The sequence below is a fragment of the Crocodylus siamensis genome, chromosome 8, assembly GCF_052110815.1.
Source record: "Crocodylus siamensis isolate JL-2025a chromosome 8, ASM5211081v1, whole genome shotgun sequence".
Classification (NCBI taxonomy): Eukaryota; Metazoa; Chordata; order Crocodylia; family Crocodylidae; genus Crocodylus; species Crocodylus siamensis.
The window spans coordinates 8,922,280-8,945,238 of NC_143402.1; the positions used below are offsets into that span (position 1 = coordinate 8,922,280).

General features: G+C 38.8%; 1 protein-coding gene across 4 annotated transcripts in view; it reads left to right on the forward strand.

Annotated features, from left to right (window-relative positions):
- The window catches only part of MTMR1 (myotubularin related protein 1), a 48,950-nt gene that overhangs the window by 7,159 nt on the left and 18,832 nt on the right, over positions 1-22,959 (forward strand). For 2 of the 4 annotated variants that reach the window (XM_090059170.1, XM_090059171.1), the window contains 12 exons: positions 1,181-1,231; positions 5,618-5,693; positions 7,197-7,291; positions 7,523-7,630; positions 8,391-8,492; positions 9,296-9,379; positions 10,064-10,213; positions 11,236-11,424; positions 12,363-12,548; positions 15,102-15,308; positions 16,275-16,367; positions 21,457-21,570. In XM_090059170.1, the coding sequence (XP_089915296.1) occupies positions 1,181-1,231; positions 5,618-5,693; positions 7,197-7,291; positions 7,523-7,630; positions 8,391-8,492; positions 9,296-9,379; positions 10,064-10,213; positions 11,236-11,424; positions 12,363-12,548; positions 15,102-15,308; positions 16,275-16,367; positions 21,457-21,570 (1,455 nt within the window). The remainder of the gene's footprint in view (positions 1-1,180; positions 1,232-5,617; positions 5,694-7,196; positions 7,292-7,522; positions 7,631-8,390; positions 8,493-9,295; positions 9,380-10,063; positions 10,214-11,235; positions 11,425-12,362; positions 12,549-15,101; positions 15,309-16,274; positions 16,368-21,456; positions 21,571-22,959) is intronic. The other 2 variants (XM_090059173.1, XM_090059174.1) reach the window with 1 other exon arrangement.

Genomic DNA, 22,959 nt, shown 5'->3' on the forward strand with positions numbered 1-22,959 from the left:
CTGGCTTAGAATTCTGCTGCCCTTCTCCCTGTTTTTCTTTTTTTCATGAGGTTTTAGCATCTACCTTCTTGGACTTTACTTCTAGAAGTAGTCTTCACTCAGTTTCTGTGACCGAAATGTAAATCATTGCCATATTTTCCCCTAAGATCTACCTGTTGGGAGCCCTTCATCATGTGTAACGTTTTGGGTTCAGTAGATTTCACATGCACCTAAATTCTCTAAATATGTAAGCCATTCCTTTAATTTTTTTTGTTTTAGAGTTTCATAGAAACAATGCGAAAACTCAGTTTTAGCATTAGATTCTACGAGGAGTACTGGCTGTTAAATGAGAAATTTTTGTGTTCCTGGATTGGTGCTGTTCTGGAAAAATAAATCGTCTCTGAAAGAAGATGGTAATTTCACTCCAGTTAGCATTGGAAGAAAAGTGAAGAACACCTGGTTGGATGTAGCTAATAACTTTTGTTGCTGTTTTTTTCTGTTCCTACCTAGAATGCAGAGAGAACTTATAATTATTAAAAGGATTTAATTTATGTAGTAAGAGTTTTCCTGATTTAAAATACTAAAATGGGAATGAACAGAGATGTGAACCATTTGAATATTATGCTATTAAGAGTAATTTAGATACATTTTCTAATAGATGGTTTTGACAGCAACATTGGAGTACCTAGGAAAATTGTATCAAACTATAAAATACTTACAATATGGTCTGTACAGTACAGCAGTTCTTAAATTATCTGAACGCTTCTAATGGATATTGAAAATATAATTTGTCCTGAAAAGACTGCGTGAATTTTCCCTTACTGCTACCATATCAAGCTCTACTCAGTTTCTTCTATTATTGGGCATATTCTTTGTTATCTTGCTGTCAAATTGCTTGTTTTTAAAAGACAGTACATACTTTGTGTTCTTGGGTGTCTGCATTAAGTAGTTTATGAAAAGGTGGATGAGTATTCCACTTTGTATTTTACCAAATGGCTTAAGTTGCTGGGCCTAATAATCTTGAATGTTTTATGGGTGAAGTAGCTCATGCAGAGTAGAAAATAGTGAAAAGAAAGGTTGACGTTAAAGTATCTACTGTCTCTTTAAAAAAATATATATATATATGATTCTGTCCTTTTACTTGTCTGCATGTTTTTTTCCTGTTACCTTTCTTGCCCTACTGCTGGCTCATGCAATGCAGGAGATTCAGGATGGACACAATGGCTATCATTCTGAAGCAGAAGCTGATCAGGTGGCAAGTCTTACTCCTCTTTTGTTCATTTCCTGTGTAGAAGTTGCTGCTTAATCATATATGAACAGTATATAGAATCTTCCTTTGTCAGGAACCTGTAGAAGAATTTCAGAGTGGTCATTGTCTGTTAAGACTATCTCCCCTTTTACTCTTAGCCCCTATTAGTAAAACAAACAAAACCAAAATTTGTAACCCAAGAGGAGATGTTATCATCTCCTTCATCTCCTTTTTATCCCAAAAAAGGAGATGAAACGGGGTCTCTGTGGAGACTCAGATGTTCAGGTACCTCAATATTTATAGGGATTGCTGGCATTTTCAGAACATCAAAATAGATAAATATCAATGTTTGCACTGATGCATGAAAGAATAGAACTTCATGTTAATTCAGTTTTGCTGGCACCTTAATTTAACAAGATTAATGGATAACGTTTTAAAGAAGAGTTTTCTAATAGGACAGGGGTAGGCAACCCCCAGCACGGGCGCCAGAGTGTGGCAAGCAAAGGATTTTGCTTGGCGCACAGCTTTGGGGCAGATGGTAGGGAAGGGGCTGGGGTTGCCACAACAAGGATTGCGCCCCTCACAGCCCCCTGCTATCTGCCTCTGGCATGCCCACTTCTTACAAGCCAAGGTGGTGGGTGTTTTTGACGCACTGCCCAAAAATGCTACTGACCTCTGTAATAGAATATTTTTTAAGAAGGCATACAGATAGTATAAAAGATTAATTTAAAGCAATGACAGCATTGCACAAAAAGGCTAGATGAGTAGTTTATATACTTCTATATATGTTGTTAAGAAAAGATCTACTGCTGAAAATAATTCCTGATTCTAAATGTTTCTAAAAACATTAAAGTAGAGGTGCACCGATAAAGATTTTCTTGGCCAATACCAATAGCTCATTATTAACCAGCCGTATCAGCCAATACCGACCTGATAACCAACTTACAGGAATGCAGCTCGGCAGCTTGGAGAGCAGCATTTGGCTAATAAGGCTGTGGGGGGGAAGGAGTGGGGGGGTGCAGGTACAGGCCTCCATGGTGAGGGAAGGAGTGGGCAGGGGATTGGGGCTGAGGCAGGCACTGCCCAGCCAGGACAGTGAGTGGGATGGAGCTGTGGGCGGCTCATTCAGGGGGCATGGGGAGGAGGGGCAACTCTCAGCCACTGTATGTAACACTGGGGGAGGAAGGGGCGTATGTGCCCCTCCCCGCCAGATTTGCGTGCAGGGCGAGGGCAGGGTTGGGGCCAGAGGTGTGCCAGCCTCTTCCCAGTAGGGGGGCTGGGCTCAGGGCAGGCTCAGTTGTGTGGGGCGAGCAGTGGCGGTGCTGGGAGGGGCTATGGTGAATTTTAGGGTGGCTACAGTCCCCCAAAACTTCCTAACAGTGCCCCTGGTCAGGGCACTCAGCTCTGTTGCCTTTCCCTCGGGAGCACTATGCTGTGGGGTGGGCACCGGATGCGCGGCCAGTGCAGGGCTCCTGAGGGAAAGCCAGCAGAGCAGAGTACACTGAGCAGGGGAAGCACTTGGGGGGGCTGTAGTCACCCCAAAATTCCCCATAGCCCCCCCATAACCACCACTCCCTTTGCCACCATTGCTGCCACCTGCCCTGCGCAGATGAGCTCTCTCTGAGCCTAGCCCCTGGCCTTAAGTCTGCAGCAGGCAGCCTGCCCTCGCCCAGGCACAAATCCGGGGGGCACATGCCCCACATGCCTCCCCCAGGGTTGCATGCAGCAGCGGGGAGCCACCCTTTCTTCCCCTCCCCTGCATCGCCTGCCCATGGTTCTGCCCACTCCTGACCCTGGCGTCCCATTTACTCCCCTGGCTGGGCAGTGCCTGTCTCTGCACCTTCCCCACTCTTTCTTTCACTGTGGGAGACTCGATCTGTCCCTTCCCCCACCAACAGATTTACCAGATTTACCAGCAGGACGCTGCTTGCCAGGCTGCCTGGCTGCAGGCATGCATACAGTATTCATTGGTGACATCAGCTACACCAGCCAAAAAAGGATGATGATGTTAATTTTCCTTTTATCAATGCCAGTCTGCTGTGCGACCAATATATTGGCGAACCTCTAAATTAAACACCCTCTTGCATACCCTAGGAAATTGAATTTTCCATGGTGTAAGATGCATTTTTCCTGGAAAAGGTGGTTTAAAATTAAGGGCATCTTATACACCAGAACTACATAATGCAAATTAATTGAAATCATTACGATAAAAGTTGCCCAAACTTCAATCAAATGTAATTTCAGTTAAAACTTTCTTCTCTCAACTTCTGTCCTTTTTCATGTATATAGAATGCATCTTACGCGCTAAAAAAAAAGGTAAAATTCAGCGGAAAAGCCCCATTTTAAAATGTAGAACTTCAGATAAAGCAAAATACAATGCATTGCTGCTAAAACACTACCAGATTGTGTATGAAATGATGCATTGAAGTTCTTGTAAACATTTGATGAAAAATTCCTAACTGCATATGCATACCATTTCTGGTGTATAATTCCTCCCTGATTCATTAAGGGATTTTTTGTAGACTTTCTGCATTTTTAGTAAAATGTGGCCATGTGTAGGAGGGAGGAATTGTTTTCACAGTATATTAAAACTTACTTTTTCTTTCCAAATACTGTATGGGACTCTATGTGCTATACAGAACACGTTGTGTACTGATGCATCTAAAAACATGCAACTATTCCCAAATGCATGCTGGTTCCTCCCTTTAGTTCACTACTGGGTACGTATCTTGTATAAAAAATTTGTTTTGAAGACTACATCAGTTATTACTCATTGGAGGCAAAAGTAAACTCCGTGTTCTTCAAATGTACAAAACCTGAATTTTTTCTTCAAGTTGAGCTTATCAACCATCACATTAAGTTTGTCTGAGCTGTAAGGGCTCCATCTCTGAGACCAGCATGTCTGGAATTTTTTAAACATGACAACAGCGCATCCAACAAAGGATTGGCATGTCCTGATGGAATTATTGCCCATTTACATCAAATGAACAATATTAATTTGCAAAAAATATATTGATGTAACTTTTTAAAATTACCACTTTTTACAACAAAGGAGTCGTCATGGTATATCTGCTTCAGGAAGGAAGCCCTACTCAGTACTTCTTGCCACTTGCATACGATGTCATGGAATAGAAGTTATAGCATTGCACTTAGGCGCTGACCAACAAGGGCACATGTTTACCTTCAGACGCATCTATAATCTCAGTGACTGCTGATCCTACACTGCACCTTCATCTATGGTAGAACTGGAAGTGTAAAATTATGTTACTGAAGAAGATCATCAAACAAAAAAAGCTATAACCTTATACTAAGAGAAATATTTAATGATAATTCTTTCTTGTTAAAAAGAGCAGATGCCCTGAATCCTGTTCCACACTGTGTAAATCAGAAATACAAGGGAGATTACCTGTGCCTAAATCTGTCTGTGTTCCCTTTCTTTATGGCTTTCTAATTTAAAATGTTCTAACTTGCACATGAGATTGGTTCAAAACATTTAAAATGGAAATCTTAAATTCTCAGCAAGCATCCTGAGTAATATCAGCTGCTTGTATGATCGTTAAAATCCTGCAAGCCCTGCACTAAAATCTTCAGTAGATGACAGACCTCAGCTCTAAATAAGGGCCAAGTTGGGCTTAAGTGAGTGGTTTCATTCCCCTCGCTGATTTGACATTAAGTAAAAGCTTTATGATGAAGCCCTTGATTTTAAAATGACCAGTCTTTCAGTGTCTTCTGTTTTTCAGTGTCACACTGTTCTCAATCTGAACTTCTAGGTCTAAAATCTCTATAAAGTGCCTCTGACTTTATGGCACATACAGCAATATCTTGTCAAGTAGCGTATGGTAGTTTCTGACTACTGGTTTGTTTTTTGTATTTTTTTGATAGAATGATAGCCTTTAAATGTTTTATGTTAAATAAATAAATAAATACAGTAAATTTTTGATATACAGTTCTTTGAAATTAAAGTATTCACAGTTTTAATTAAGCTGTTAAGAATAGAAACTTTTATATAAAAAACCCAACAATTTTAACATATTCCTTAATAGATAAAAATGCCCCAAATGCAAGCTTTCTTCTATAAAAGGCTAACCATTTTTTTTTCCTATTTTGGGCTGGTGTTACTGCTTGCGTTTTGGTATGTTATATATGTAGCTAGCTATGTTAAAACTAATAGTTGTCTTAATGCTTTGTTACTAATAGTTAAATGCTTGCATAATAAATAGCTACCCAAGCTGTATGAGTTTTTTTAATAGTTTATTGTTTAATGTGATTGTGTTCTGGAAAAAAAGATAAGTGTCCTGTAACTTCATAGCAGAGGCATTTTGTATCAAAATGTGTCAGTGCTATGCAAATGGGAAGTGAGATTTACTTGTGGCTTTGGATTTCTGCCAGGCACTGAGAGATGGGAACAAGCTGGCACAGATGGAAGAGGCACCACTTTATCCTGGAGAATCAATCAAAGTTATTGGTAAGTGTAGCATTGAGCACTGCACTGAGTAGCATTAGATCATTTTATGCGTAAACATAAAGTGAAGTTATTTCCTGGTGCACTGTCTTATTTATTCTATAATTCTAAACTGAATTATCAAATTGGTTGTTGATTTTTCTTAGTTATTTGATGCTAAATGCTGGGCTGGGAGTAAATTAGTTAAAGGGTAAGTTGTTGTGTGAGCTGCTTTTTTATAAGCAGCTGATTCCCATAGATAAGTTAGGGGAGAGCTTTTGTGCTCAAAATCTAGTTTTTCCTTAGTTTCAACAACTCAGAATTATGCCAGTAAAGAAATGAAAATGCAGTGACTCCTGCCGAACTTCAGTACAAAGTTTTTCAGTCTAATAATCTGTAGTGGCAAATTGTAGTGGAGTTACTATACAGGTAAATATTTTTGTAGCGACCACAAAACAAGCCACTAATTCAGCTGAGATTTAAATTCCATCTCTAGATGTAAAAGATGGCACAGTAGCTCACTGTATTCAAGGCCAGATTTTTAAAACTCTTCCCCTTTTTTGCACGTACAATAGCTATATACCTACTTATTCCATTTAAGCAGCCCCAGAGCGGTGCTATTAGTGTCAATTTGTATATAAGGTAGTTTGAAGTTTAGATGTTTGTTTTTTACTGGCATCATAAAGTTATGTGAAACAAGATTATGTAGTGGTCAGCGTATTTCAATGAATGGAGATTTTTTTAAAATTAGTTTGTGCTGTAATGTATACAGTTCCAATTTAAGTGATCCTGTTGTGAAATTTTACTTAAGCAACTTGCCCAAGATTCAGCGATAGGTCAACTGATGCTTATGAGCCTTTCCATATGACTGAGGTATGGTGCTACAAAAGATTATGCGTTGGCTCAGAGAATACTGCTCACAGCTGTGAAAGTCTGAAAAGGGTATAAATGGGACTGTCTGGGGGTTTTTTGTTTGTTTGTTTTTTTGTGAAAGGAAGAATCCTTGACAATTGAGAAACCCTCAATTCTGATTAGAAGTGGATGAGATATGGACCGAACTGATAGGAGATTATAGGAAATTTCGCCAAATGACCTGTGTTCTGTGCCACTTAGATTTTCTTATATGCAAGACCCCACAAGCTAAGTTTGGCCCTTTAGAAATGCTGACATTTTAGAAAATGTGCCTGTCATTTCATTAACACACAGCAAAAATGCTTTGTATGATCTGGGAACAGTGCATGAGGCCATCTCTGCATTCTCTTCAGTAGGCTTATTCTGCACATATTGTGCAGGACTTGGGCATTTGATTATCATCTTTTGGGGTAGGAATGCAGAGGACTTTTTCTATTAAATCAAAGCTGGAGGGGTAGCAGATCAGTTGTACTTTTGAAATGACTTCATTTGTAAGGTGTTATATCAGTCTTTTAGCCAAGTTAAAGCTGCAGGAAGGTATTGTATAAAATAGATGATTATAGCACAAATATCTATCGTAACAAAATATTTTTGATTTGTGTATTTTTTTTCTAGCTAAAGATGTCATGTATATCTGTCCATTTATGGGAGCAATCAGTGGTACGCTGACAGTAACGGACTACAGGCTGTATATCAAAAGCATTGAGAGGGTGAGACATTAAGATCTGTATACATATTTCTTCTAGCTAGAATCTTTTCTATGCTGCCAAGCAGCTACAGACTTGGTTTAAATTTTAAATGTAAAGTTCCACAGCCATCAATCCAAATGGCAGTATAAATTATTGTGGCAGAATACACATTTTGATATGCAATGTACTGGATTTTGTAATTAATTTATTATTATTTGAAATTGATATATTTTTTTTTTATCCAAATTCCAGGATCCACCTTTTGTTCTTGATGTTCCCCTTGGAGTAATAAGTAGAGTTGAAAAGATTGTGGCACAGAGCCATGGAGACAACTCCTTTGGGATAGAAATTGTGTGCAAGGTACATAGAGACTTAGTTCTTAGGAAATACATCTTATTGCTTAAGGGGTTTTTTTATTTTTATTTTTTTTGACAGGCACCTGCATTATAACTTCCATTGCATGTGGAAGAAAGCACAAACCACCATGAAATATTTAGGTGCTGTAGGAAGTAGTAGAACCTGTTCTCAGCACTGAGCTAGTGCCACAACATAACAGTAGTCTGCTTGAGGTACCAGTTTTGAATGAGGCTTAACAGAATTAAATGCCAAGGTTTTCAAACAATTTCATGGCACTCTTCATTAAATTAGGGATTCATAGATTAGTACGAAGGGACCTCAAGCGATCATTTAGTCCAGCCAAGGGTTGAATCTGCGACCTTGGTGGTATTAGCACCATGCTCCAATCAACTGAGCTAAATGGCCACTAATGTAAACCCTGCCAGATTTCTGTTTGATTAATTATACTGTTCATACCTAAATTCCTCCTTCAGTTTCAGTGAACGATGTATTTCCCTTCCTTCTGTGCACTGTTAAACACTTCTGCATTTCACCACAGTGCTGAATTCACAGGAACAGTGCTTATTTGTACAGCATAGTGGGACCTTCCTGAGGTTTCCAGTATTTTCATTTTAGGACAGAACCTTGTTAATGTGTGCATCTAGGTTGGAAGCTGACTTGTCTTGATGCTAGTAGCCAGTGTGCTTGGTTTCAGTCATGTTTATAACATCTGCTATTTTTAGTGCATCAAACTGTGTAGAAAATAAGATGTGTTTTCTGACAGGATATGAGAAACTTGAGGCTTGCCTACAAACAGGAAGAGCAAAGCAGACTGGAGATTTTTGAGAACCTCATAACGCGTGCATTTCCTGTCTCTAATGGGCTGGTAAGTACTAAAACAAGTAGAGGAGGCCCATGTCTGTCTGTCATTGTTGGCTTAGGAAGCGTAGGTGGAAGGAAAGCAAATACTTCATAACAAATTTATGAAGCCCTTGGTCTGATATATCACAAAGCAGACAGATTACCTTGGCTTGATTTCCTTACTGCAGTCATTTAAAAAACTGCGAGCTGGCTCCTGCTACCTGGGCAATCTGTGGCACTAAATGGCTGGGAGGTGATGCTCCCACATCTTGTATAATTAATTAAAAAAAAAAATGTTCAGACTGGTTTGTTTAAGCTGGGTGTAAAGATTTGCCTACTAGGGCTGATGAAGGAGCAGCTTTGTTGACTAATATCGTAAGCATTTTTCTCTAACACACAGAATATCAAAATTAAGATCAGGTGCCTTCCTGAATCCACTGCCCAGCAAACAACTCTTGAGCACAGGTGGCTTTACAGTTTGAGATGGTGTACCATATCGGTCTGGTCTTGTGCATAGAGCTCTGGACTGGGAATTGGGAGACCTGGCTTCAATTCCTGACCTTGTCAGTGGCTAGTTGTTAGACTTTGGGCAAGTCACTTCACCTCTCTGGGGAGGGACTGCCTTTTATTTTGTTAGATATTCTCCCCCCACAGTACTAGATATTATTTAACCCTGATTGGGACCCCTGGGCCTGCTGTGAAAATAGTTCAAGATTCTTTGTTGGAAATGACTTGGATCTGGACTTCTGGCTTCTATCTTCTGAGGCAGTTATGCTTTAGCATATTAAAACAGAGTGTAATTTTTGTTTTTGTTGCTGTTGTTTCCAGCCACTTTTTGCATTCAGCTATAAAGAAAAATTTCCTGTCAATGGCTGGCAAGTTTATGATCCAATGGCAGAATACAAGAGGCAGGTAACTTATCCCGATATTAACCTCTTTATTTTTATTCTTATAATCTTTTAAACCTAATTTTAAAATTTTTCTTAGAAAATTTTGAGGACATATGGGCACCTGGGTACTTAAACTTAGTCTTTTGAATTCCTGTTTAACCATCCAAAAGCTGATTTTGTTGGAGTGGCAAACACCCATAAACATTGAAATACGTAGTGTTAGCAGTGTTAATTACTTGAATTATTTTTATTCGCGTATCTAAATATGTACATGGAGACTTAAGTCTTCATATCTGTTTCAGAAAACTAATACTACTACACATATTTACTATTAAATAAGCAGTAGTTATACAGATGCGTATGAGAGAAGTGTAAGAGGGTCTGATATCAATCTCTGAACTTTTTGGAAGAAAATCACTTTTTCTATTTTACACTAGTCTAATATTTACTTTAGTAATGACCCATCTAATGATGACTACTTTTTAAGTGAACTGTGGGCCTTATTTCGCCATACTGTCCCACATTCTTAAAAAAAAAATACATTAGGAAATACCTCAGTGCTTTTGAAGCACTAAAGTATATAAAACAGTGCACATAGCATTTCTTTTAAAGCATGTAATGATGTATTCTTTTTTTGTCTCCAAATAGAGATGTGCAAAGATCTAGCATTTAAAAAAAAAAATGAAAATATCTTGCTTCTGCACAGGGTTTGCCGAACGAGAGTTGGAAAATATCCAGAATTAACAGCACTTTTGAACTCTGTGATACTTATCCTGCCATCCTTGTTGTGCCAACCAGTGTGAAGGATGATGACCTCTCAAAAGTGGCAGCGTTTAGAACAAAAGGAAGAGTTCCAGTGAGTAAAACTTCTACAGTTAGGCATGCGTTCACCCTGCGTTTGTTACCTGGCTTATAGAAGTGAGCTGAGATACTGTTAGGGTTTGTTGTTTGTTTTTTTTAAAGGCTTTTTAAGACTGTAATCCAGCTCTTTCCTAAAACAATAATCCAGCTCTTTCTTAAGTCATGTAAAATAGAAAGGGATGCATGAAAGTACAAGTGCTAGTTTTTGGTGCTGCAAGGAAAAGGTTTTTTGTTTGTTTTGGGGGGGGGGGTGTTTTGTTTTAATGTGGGAGGTTCTCCAGGCTGAGTTAAATCACCTTGTGATTAATGAGTACCACTGCTCTGTAATACCTTTGTGAATAGAAGTAATATGCTCTCCTCTTGTAGAATAGGGACAAATTTGGGGTAGGATGCAATGTGTGCTGTATTTCCCTAAGGCCAGTTGGTAAATATCTGAGAGGCTATTATTCATGGAGGAGACTTTATCCCTTTCAGATGCCTGTATTAAAATGGGAAGGAGACATTTACAGAGAAAATGGCAATCGCATGAGGGGGAGAAAGTTTGGGAAATTTAACTTGATGTGCTGCAAGAAGTGAGTTGCAGGAGCTTGAGCTGGGGGCAGGATGTCACAAGGTAGACCTGTATTTGAGTGCATAAATCTCCACATTCAAGTAGTTTCCCTTTCCAACCTTTAGAAAACCTTATTACTGTACTTAAAACACTTTACTATTTTAGTTAGAAGGTAAAAATTAAAACTGTTACTTGAATGTACAAGGCACAAAATCATAGTTTAGATTCTAAACTTTAGAATTTGTTTTGAGCTGACTGAATTTTGGAAGCAGCTATGTCATGATTTCAGGTAGCATGTTATATACTTTTGACCCTGTGTATGGTATGAATTATTATTGTTACTGAAGCTTTTAAATATCATTTTACTGGGGAGTTGGACCGTGGGATTAGGCTGACTGAAAAGCTGCTCTTAGAACCCAAGTTTTTCAGGTGGTACAGTGTCCTGATACCAACTCTTTTAAATCCAGGTGTTATCGTGGATTCATCCCGAGAGCCAGGCAACCATAACACGCTGCAGCCAGCCTCTGGTAGAACCAAATGACAAACATTGCAGCGAAGATGAAAAATACTTACAAACCATAATGGATGCCAATGCCCAGTCGCACATGCTTATCATCTTTGATGCCAGGCAAAATAGTGTTGCTGTTACAAACAAAGTAGGTGATGTAATGTAATACTAAAATTGTACTATTCCCATCCTAGTGTGTAGAAGCCCTGGTCTTAGACTGGACTCCGTTTTACCTGACAGATTACCTTGCTCCCGTATTTAAAAAATAATGTATACTTTCAACGGATGATCATTTCTAGCAATAAAGCAATGCTTAGGGAAGCACTTTAATATCAAAACATTCAGTCAATTATGACTAATTCTTACGATACTACTAAGAGCTATTTCTATCCCCTGATCAAAGATGCCTCAACAGAGAGGCAGAAAGAGTAAATTGTTTGTAGTTATATGAGTCATGATTTGCACTTATCAATTTTCCAGCTCCCCATCTTGTACTTGTACTGCAAGACCATCCGCTTGTCTAAATAACTACATCTTGCAGAAGTACTGGAATACCTTTTGGCATGGACCAGTTGAATCCAAAGCCATCTAAAAATAGAAATTTTAGTCAGTGGTGTCAGTAAAAGAAAGCTCAGGGAGTTGAAGAGATGGGCCAATATTTGTGCTGTGCAGGCAGAGCAGGAAAATATTTCAGTGAAGTCCATCACACCTGAAAATGCTGCAGTGGGTTTCTTATTTATTGGGCCTGTTGTAGTGTCAGCACACTGAAATGGAACAGAAACGTGCTCTCATTCGTTTGATAAACATTTGGAAAAAGGTTTTGTGTTTTGCACAGGTTTAGACTAGATAGATAGCAAGGATGCAAGAGGGATTAAGGCAGGCCAGAAAGGAATTGGTTGCAGTAGGCCAAATGGAAGAACACCAAATTGTTAACAAGGGAAAACAGGTGTGTTTTTGGGAGGTGTAACATAGAGGCTGTTTTACTTTATTTTTACTAGTTCCCATTTGTGTTAAGAAAACCTTAAAACACGGAAAAGTTGATAACATTATACTAAACTCACGCACCTTTTTATTTTTAAATGACAGGTAAAAGGTGGAGGCTGTGAAAATAAAAGTTCCTATCCTAATGTTGAACTGGTTTTTTTGGACATTCATAACATTAATGTGATGAGAGAATCGCTGCGTAAGCTGAAAGAAATAGTTTATCCTACTATTGATGAGGATCGGTGGTTGGCTAATATAGATTCAACACACTGGTTGGAATACATAAAGGTAAGACGCATGAGATGTGATGTCAATATGTTCTTGGCTTTTTAAAGCAACATATTTGTATTTCTGAGTACAGAATAAAAATATAATTTATTATTGAATCTTTTTTTGGCTAAAAAGTTTATTAACTCTTAGTTTTATTGTGAGTACAGATAGATGTTGCATGTTGTGTATTTCGTCTTGTAGGCATTGGGAAATGCTGAGTTAAATCTCAGTGAAGCGTTAGGATCAAGGTTGTTGCTAGCTAGTGTTTATTTTTGCTCCTTAGCTGGGATACCAGGGTTATCCTTTCTTTTGGAAAACTGCCATGAGAATTTCAAACTGTACTTGGTCATCTGCCAAAGAGACGTCATTTTGAACTATTGCAGCCATCCTTATTCATCTACCCCAGTAATGCAGCATCAGCGTTTTTACTCTAGACATTCATTTATTTCCATGACCCAAACTCCAATTGGAAAACAACTGGACTGCAATTTACTTTATTATTTAGCATGCTATTAAAATAACGCAATATCATGTTAAACTCGACTATCTGTTTTAGCCAACCTCTGCAAAGTTTGCTTTAACAAGTTTCCTCCCACTTTGGTGTCAAATACTGAAGAAACAGATTTTAAAATGAAATTGATTTTTGTGCAGTTTCAGCTCAGATGTCACTCACGCAAAGTATTTTTGATGTGCTTACCTGCATTACCCATTTTGGCCTAGCTCTGGTAGTGCTGCTTGTTAATTGCTGCAGAAGAGCCAGCAGAGGGAGCAAATACTTAGATTTATCTGAAAAATCTATTAATTTGGGGGAGCTTAATTTTTTGTCAGTTAGAACTGAAATATTTTAAATCAGATTTAAATATTTAGAACCAGTATCTTTTTCCATCTAAGTTTATCAGTTCTTAAATATGACTGTCCATTTAAAAAAAAAAAAAAAAAAAAGGTATTCATTTATAGCCCTAGTATTTGCATTTCACCCCTGCTTTTAATTCAGTGGGGCTTCTTTGTGATACTATGTCAGGCTTGGACTGTGAAATCTCTTGGTTTTTTTAGTTAAGGTTTGAGTAGCCTGAGACACGTGAAGTCTGGATACACCTTGTGGGGTGATTCTGACAGTTTCAGGTGGTTTGGTCTTGACAGCTCAAACTGTGACTTCATCTAGTATTGTTTAGAAACTCTAGTATTAGGTACACTTAGAATTAGCTGGAAGGATTATTAACACACAAGTTATTCTATAAAATAAAAATATTTGTTTTAGTTTCTTAGAAATATTCACAGATGAAAAGTTTTGTCTGAAGTGGAACAAAACGTTTCACCTCCTTCCATTGAGTTGCTGAACTAATGTGTTAGCTGTCTTTTTTTTCCCATTTTCTGTTCACTGCATGTATCTACTCTTGCCTCCTCCTGTAGTTTTTACACTAGTGATAGGTTGGCATCTATATCATTATTAGTGATATTTTTTTCTAGGAGAGTATAGAGAATGCTTCTTTACTTATAAAGGAATCACTTTCCTGTTGCTATCATAAACCCAACAAAGAGTTGTTTGCAATGCTTACACGTTTTTCAGTGCAGTATACATTGTCTGTGACTTATGCACGTGAGTTTTACAGCTAACCAGATCATATTGCAGGCCCTGTAATTTCCTAATAGAAGCTCTAACCTTACTTGCTAACAGTTCTTTCCTGGCATCCTTCAGTTTAACTGTAAAAGAGCAAATGCAATGAATCTTTGTCTTTAAAGCCTGAATGGCTTTCAAGGCTGGGCTTGTGAAAGCACAGCTGCTGCAACAGATACAGGCTTTCCTGTTTCCAAGAAATGTTTTAGCTTGCCTTGGAAAGGAAAGATGCCAAATGTCTCATGAGATTCCTTATTCTGATGTCAGTAGTCCTGCTTCCAGCTGTTTCTCTCATGCATAGCTCAGTGCCACATGGAGTCACGTTACAGAGACACATCTGCGTAGGGAAGAGATGACCTGAAGTTTAAACAAGCAAAGAGCAGCCCAAACAACTTCCAAAGGGAATGAGACTGTTGAAATCAACAGTGAGATTTCATGGGAATAAGAATTACATTAGTGGCCACCATTTTTTGCCCCCTGACTTCTGAACTCAGGCATTTAATAGTAAAAATATAGATGCATTCCCAAGATGAACGTAACATGTGCTCCGTCTACCAGCAAGTCAGTACAGGCAACTCAGAAGCCAGACAGCTCAACCCACATGTATGTTTGGGTTGCCCAGAGCTACTGTTTTGGCTTTGATTAGCTGGAAGTATTGTCCTTCTCCTGCTCAAAATTAAATTCTGAGGAAGAGTAGTTCACGAGAGAACTAATTTCTTGAAAGGATTGAACTCTATTTGGTAGCTTCCTGAATGGTCTGTACCACCTTATTCATGTTTTCATTATAGTCCAGAATTTAGAGAGACTCTAATTTTAAGCAAAAAAATTGTTTTGGTCGCACAGAAACGTGTGTTGCGTTCTTAGTTTACAATATGGTATTCTAGGACTGCGGAATAGGGCTTTGGGCTAAAGTGGTGTATAACATGCTACTTTTTTGGGGTTTTTGTTTTTAAAAGATGCTTCTTACTGGAGCAGTCAGAATTGCTGATAAAATTGAATCTGGTAAAACATCAGTGGTGGTACACTGCGGTGATGGCTGGGACCGAACTGCCCAGCTGACTTCATTAGCCATGCTTATGTTGGACAGCTATTACCGAACTATCAAAGGATTTGAAATTCTTATAGAAAAAGAGTGGATAAGTTTTGGACATCAGTTTGCCGTGGTAAGTTAAAAGAATTAATACAAAATAATCTCCTGCAGATGTTTTTATTTTTTTGCCACTTGACTTGTTGTTTTGCAGCATTTAGATTAATGTTTCCTGTACCTTGCTGTGTGCCAGCAGTCTGAGCTGTCTCAGAGAAATCAGACCAATTCACTTCTAATAGGAAAAAAGCTGTATTTATGTGAAATGTTAATATATTAACTTGTGCACAGCATAATTTACCAGAAGGAAAAATTTGAAGTCAGTAATACAAGGCAAATGTCTAGATATTTCTGGAAGAGTAGAAGATTGTGAAGCATGATGAAAGAACTTAGTGAAGAAATAATAAAAGGGGGAAATGTTGGGGAAAAGATATGGCTATCATGTAGGTAAATATATATATATATATTGGTGCAGTCTTTGTCTTACAGCAAGCACAGTGTACGTGCACACGTGTGTTTAATTTGAACTAGCAAAGAGGTAGATTATAAAACCTTGTGCAGCATACATGACTTCTAGAGGCTTAGGTGTAATAACATGTGGGTATGGAGAATAATCTTAGTTTCAGTACAGTTTCAGTAACTGTTTCAGATAGTTTATTCAGTATGATAAAATGCCAGATTCACTGAATCTGTACTTCTGTGGAAGTGAGGTGGGGAACATGGATTCCCAACTATTTATTCTGTTCATATAAGCAAGGCAGAAGTCCTTATGTGGAAACTCTGAATTGACAAGGGAATTTTGGGGTTTAGTCAATGTTCATTGTATTTGTAAGGTGAATGTTTTAAATGTTGTTCTTGTGGCTGGCATTCCGGTCTCCTAGAAAGTAGGATCACAAACAAGTCAGGATTTGGGGGGGAAGTGGAAAGATAAAATTTGTCACATTCTTCTGAGAGCCAGCCTCAGCTGTCTCTTTGGTATTAATGATGTGGGTGCTGCTTTGGATGGATGCAATTGAAATGAAACATTGCTCATTCTGATTTTCAGCGAGTAGGCCATGGAGATGATGATCATGCAGATGCTGAAAGATCTCCCATTTTCCTTCAGTTCATTGATTGTGTTTGGCAAATGACAAGGCAGGTAAGAAAACCTGGCAGTGTATTTGTATTGATATCTTCAGCTTTTATACTGGAAATATAATCTATGTGAAAGGTCAGATTTCCTTTAAATTAGTGTAATAATGTATTTTGATTGATAAATTTAATACCATTACTAAATGCATAATTACTGCATCTCTTTTACCCAGCATGATGAGAAATGAAGTACTAGCATGAAGCCAATAAGTAGGCATCTCTTGTTTGGAGTAGAGTGACTTGTATTTCTGCATGTTGAAGTATGGCATTATCTTAAACCATTTTTACATTTAAAATCAGTGTGATTTGATTTCTTTGCTCTTTTAAGCCTATGCTCTTTAGGGCTTTTTTTTTTTTTTTCAATAGAAACTCAAGTGACCTGGGTGTACTGGGCAAAGTATAGCAAAGGAAGCATTCAATTTTAGTATGTGCAGATATCACTTTTTAAAAAAAAAAATGTCATGATGTTGCAGTCATGAACGTAGAGCATATTCCAGTCCTGGTCATTTTTAAAAGGTTTCTTTATACGTTCGTGGGCGTCATCATTTCAAAAACTTTTTATTTAAACCAACTGCTTTCAATGTTATGAAAATCTTCTGCATGGCCTGGTATAAAGTCCACTGCAGACTTTTCCAGTCGTTGTAGGCATGTGTATTTCAGTGTTGACATGCTGTTCAGTACAGCCAAAAACATTTTTAAAAAAATCTCCGTCTCTGAGAAAAGTTTCTGTTACTGAGAATAGTAACTAGCTGCCCAGAAGAGAAACAGTTATAAACATCTGGAAGGATCAAAAATCCATTAGAGAGCAATGTAATTCAGAACAACTTCCTTCTGTTTTTATGATCTCCCTTCCCTCCTCCTACTTCTTGCCTTAAAAACTGTTTAGTTCCCTGCTAGTAAAAGGAGGATGAAACATTTTGCTGATGCCACATCTGTGCAAAATCTGGATCCAAATAGTGTTCTGAAATTCATAAATAGGAATGGTATTGAGAAACTTTAAGGCTCTAATGGGAAGGAAATGAACATGTTGTCTTAAGATGATCATATCCACTTATTTTTCTGTGTTTTAACTCACTTCTGCATGTTTTAAGTCAGGGCAGCCATGTTATGGATTTGGGGAAAACTATGGTCCTATTTTAGCTATATGTAGGTAAGTAGCTTATAAAATGAGCTGACCTAAGATGCATATTAGACAAATGTGAAATAGTCCAGAACTACATCACGTGATAAGTATTTGTAAAGGCTGTAGGAAAGGTTTTCTTTTTTGTCAAAATGTTTCACTTTCTGAGAACGTAGTTTCAGTGAGATGAAAAAACTTCCAATTGGCCATAAATATTTAAAATCCTGGAGAACATTTTCAAAATTATAAACCTCAATCTTCAGCAACTTTGTATTTTTCCAAATTTTCCAAGCCTTCATGGTAGCTGGACAGTAAAGGAAAACTTGAGAGAAACGATGTGATGTTGAGCCTTAGAAAAGAATAGATGCTTTAAGTGGTTTCTTTATTAATAAATTATGATAATAGCGACTGACTAACTTAAAATCAGGAAAGCCTATGTGCAGCTGGTTGTAATTCAAGGGAGATCAACACTATTATGAAAAACCCCTTAAATCTTCTTGGAATTATTACACTTCAAAGCAATATCTTGCCACATCTAATATTCATCATCTTATATATAGAAGCAAAATACATTCAGTTGGGCATGAAGTTAATGTCACACTGTCTGGTAACAGCCAGGACTTGTCCCTAGGCAGAGATGTACATGTTACAACAGTGTGCTCTCCTGGGGTGCTAGTTCTCATGCACCTTGACTCAGTCCACTTCCATGAGTATGAGAACCATAATCAGGCTGGATCTGACCCATGGAGGGGCTTTGTCCAGTCTGTGGCAGGTCCCTTGATACTGCCTGGCCCAGGTGCTGCTCAGCCTGGCGCATCCTGCTCTCCGCTGGGCATGCGGCAGGGTTGGGGTGGCTCCTTCCAGATGCTGCCACCGCTGGCCCCAGCCCCGCAGTACCAGGGTGTGTCCAGGCTTGGCAGCAGCGGTGACACTGGGCAGAAACTGTTGCTCAGCGTGGGGGAAAAGTGGCCTCTCCCCATCGCTGCTGTTGGGAAGGTCTGGCTGCAGGCACCTGGAGCCTGTGCCGCGCCAGGCTGCCTTGCGTCTCTGTCACTGCCACCTTTTGGGCTGCCTACGGCTGCTCTGCACAATCACTGCTGCTCTTCAAGGCAGCCCGGAGGCAGTGGTGATGGAGACACGGGCAGCCCGGTGCGATGCAGTGAAAACTGCCTGGCAGCGGTGATGGGGAGGGGCTGCTTTTTCTCTGCACCAAGCAACAGTTTCTGCCCGGCGCCGCCGTGGCTGCTACTGCTGAGCCCGGACAGGTGAGTGCGGAGCAGGTGCAGGGTACACCGAGTCGGGGCCATGCACACGGATCCCTGCTCTGTGCCCATTTTCTGTGATTCTGTGGTCCCTCACCCCTGCTGTGTGCTCATTGCTATCGTGCAATCTTGTCTGCATATACAATGCAAACACGCACAAATCGGGACAAAATATATGTATTTTTTAAATAAAATATATTATGGTGGATGCTTGATTTTTAGAATATAATTTGGGGTTTTCCAGCTCCAAGATGGCAAAACCTGCTTCCCAAAAGGAGTACTTCTAGGGGCAAGGAAAGGGACTGCTGATGGCAAAGGTCAGGGGTTAGGGGGTGGGACTTCCCAAGATGGTGACCAAGGGTTGGGGTGCTTGTCAAGGCGTGGGCCACCCTTGCAGCCCTCAGCAGCTCACCAAAACCTATGAAGCGTTCCTCCAGCCAGAATCATTGCCCACCCCTCTTTTAATGGCATGTATATTTACTCATTATTGGATTGGGAGAAAATGAAGGTTTCATATGGGAGTTTTTTCCATCTAAATCCTCAAATAGATGCTAATCTGCTTGGAACCTGAGAGGAAAAATATTTTAGGTCAGTGATTATTTTTTCAGCTCCAGTAATGGTATCCTTATAATCTAGATCAGTGATTCTCAACCAGGGTGCTCGGGTACCTGGGGTGCTGCTAGATCCTTTGATGGCTGCCGAGAGGTGCGAGAAGAATAAACCGGGCTTAGGACTCTCCAGGTTTTTAAGACCCAGGGAGACAAAGCCTTGGCAGGGATCATCTACTTGGGGGCGGTCCTCCTTTGAGCAGGGGGTTGGACTAGATGTGACCTCCTGAGGTCCCTTCCAACCCTCATTGTCTATGATCCCCCACCCTTGTGTAAATTAATGTTTTTAATTGGGTGCCACTCAGGTCACAAAAGTTATAGAGTGGTGCCGTAAGCTCAGTGAAGGATACCTCGGGTCCAAAAAGGTTGAGAACCACTGGTCTAGATGCACCATTTTTCCAGAAAAATAACTGTTATATCTAAAGATAAGGTTTTGACATGCTGGCGTATGGGATTTTGAATGTGCTCCAGTGGCCTGGCACAGCGTCGAACCCAGATGAGACGAGTGCACGTTAAATGAAAGGGAAACCCTTCAGGAGAGGCTCTCTTACAAATCATTTCCAAATCGCACTTTGAACCTTTGCACGTCAGTTTTGATGATCTGTGTCAGATTGCTACTGTGCAAAGGTGGGGACTGAGTGAGCTTAAGGATCTAGTGGATTTTTTCTACATGCAGGTTTTTTTGTCATGCTTTTGAATATAACTCTATTGTGAACATGGATACATGGGAAAAGGGTTGAAACTGAATTGCTTACAAGACCATTTCTTAAACAGAGAAAGCCCTTTTTTTTTCTTTATAAACAAATATTCCATGTCATCCAACTCTTTAATTTCAAGACAAGTAACGTTTGCCCTTCATAAACTGTAGATAAGACTGAAAAAGACTTTCTGGGTCGCTTAGTTCATCTCCAGGCAGAATTGCTGGGTTAGTCCTCAAAGCAATAGTTAAGTGTTTCATTTAAACCCCCTCTTGAGGCACTCTGAGCAGAGGTGTGAAACGTCCTCCTTAGGCACATAAAGGACAAACAACATGAAACGTTGATTTCTCCGTGTCAAATATTCATATTTACCTACAGAAGATTAATTCTTCATTACCAGTCTATACAGTTGATGTTTAGACCTTTGCAAAAACTTCTCATTATGGAAGTGCTGCAATTTTTGGTAAAACAATGCCTTTGTATTTGAGTCTGTCACCATACTAATTAGATGCAGAGTTATTTTCCCTTCTGGAAGTGGCATTGGTAGACAGTCTAGTACAATATGACTTGGTTATTGATGGAGAACCCTTCCTCACTTGAATGGGTAACAGGACTTGCAGTTTAACGTCTTTCAATTTTCCTCCTAAAATTGCAGCTATGTCTTGGATTTCACTTCTATAAATGTCACTTTTTCTACAAATTTACCAATATTTTGTCTCTGGTACTTTAAAACCTCCATGAATAAAGTACATAATGGTGAGCAGTGACAATGCTTCTTTCATTTCAGATGTAAGGGATTTACTTTCTAAATGAAATAGAAGAAGGATTAAAGGATTATTGTACATAGTTGATGATAACTCAAGGGGAGAAATGGGGAAAAATGTGAATTGGTTTGGTGGAAAGAAAGAAGTGTTTAAGTATATATTAAACACATGATGTGTGCAGTAATCTTCGCTATCTTAGTCATTACATATTAGCTTAGAAAATAAAACCCTTAATGCTTAACTCTTAAACTTTTTTTTTTTTTTAAGAGCATGTCCTTAAACAAAGAAATAATACCTCTTGAGGAAATGTTGTTTGTGGGTTAGAACAGGATGCTCCCGGGCAGGGCTTGGATCCACTGCCATATGTCGGGGACAGTTAACTTGTGGGTTTATTTACTAACCTGCGTCTGTTTTCTTTGCACACCAGATATAATGCTTGGTTCTCCGGCTAAAGTATGTAACTCTTCAGATGAAAAGTGTGAAGTACAATAATATTGAAACTGCTTAAGCATTTGTTATGATACTCTGTAGACATAAAACACAATTTTTAAAAATTCCTCTCATTTTTTAGTTATTACACAAAGAAGTTTTTCCTTATTTTGCACACTAACGTCTTAACATTTTAACAATCTATTTTTTTCCAGTTTCCTGCAGCTTTTGAATTCAATGAACTTTTTTTAGTCACCATTTTGGATCATCTTTATAGCTGCCTCTTTGGGACTTTTTTATTCAACTGTGAACAGGAGCGTGTGAAACAAGTAAGTAGTACGCTGCTTCAGATTTGACATGTTGTTTTTATGTAGACATGCTTTGACCGTGAGATAGAAGAAACATTTTGAGCATTTGTGTGAAGCATTATCTTGTCATCTGAGTCACAAGAGGTGGCCTGGGGAAAAAAATCAGTATAGCCATATACTAACTATCCCCTGATCACACTGAGGGCTGCTTAGCCACATGCCACATCATCATCATTTGTTGAAAGAAAATGTTTTCCCCTTTTTTTTGTTTAGGTACCACAACTTCCACTGTTTCAAAGGCTGTTAACTGATGTTCTAGATCGTGTCCCATTCAGAGCACCCACCCCAAAATACCCCAAGCATAGCCCTTTACCAACACAGTTTTGATCATCTCTAGCAGAGCTCCCTACCTCATATGCTTTTTCCAGTGCAGTACCTAGTGGGGCATAACTTAGAGCAGAAATTGAGCATTGATGATAAAATGTAGAATTGAAAGATTGGAGAGACTTCTTTATATAATAGTGACGTTAGCACTATCAGTACTTCTGTGGAGCAATTTGAGACTAAATAAAATGTGCCATAGAAGGTGGAAAGTATTCTTAGTAAAACTTAAAATAACTGTCCATTAGTATATATAGCTTTGTTTTTTCTGGTTTGACTGACTGGTGTAGTAGAAAAATTTGCATGTGTATACCACAAGATGGAGCTAAATAATATATTCTTGGCAAATAAATGGTTATCAGACAGCTTGCTTTCACAAATGAAAAATCTGATGCAGCTCCCTTTCTAAAAAAAAATGCAATTTAAGACACAACTGTAGTGGAAACAGCTGCTTTATAGCACTGAAGGAGTGTAAAATGGCACTGGGAAGCTGATAAGAATTCTAATTTTGCAACTTAAATGGAATTGCTTTATTCATTTATTTTATTACATAGGTTTGAAAATACAAACAAAGCTAAAGGTGGACAATTAAAAGCACACCATTTAGACAGATGTAAGCCAACAGCAGAAAAATATTGTTTTGGTTATTGCAAACTATCTAAAAATTAGCAAAAATATAATTTTTAAAATATTTTTGGGTTGGCCAGTGGTTAAATCTGGATGTGACTGGCTATAGATACTGCTCCAGTTTAGAGGTGGGAAAGATGTTTTTTACCCTCTCTTCCTCAAGTGATATAGGTAGTGCAACAACCTTCCAGTCGCAACTAAATAACCAATCAAATACACTTGAACTTCCATCCTGTTCCTGACTGACCTTAAGGGAGAAGATATTCCGGCAACTTTGGGTACCACAGATACTGAAATGCTCTGAACACTTGCTTTATTGTAGTAAATAGGTAGCTACTGTGTTTCCTTGTTAAAATTACTCCACTAAATGGTGTGAATTTTTTTTTTCCTCTTCCCATGATA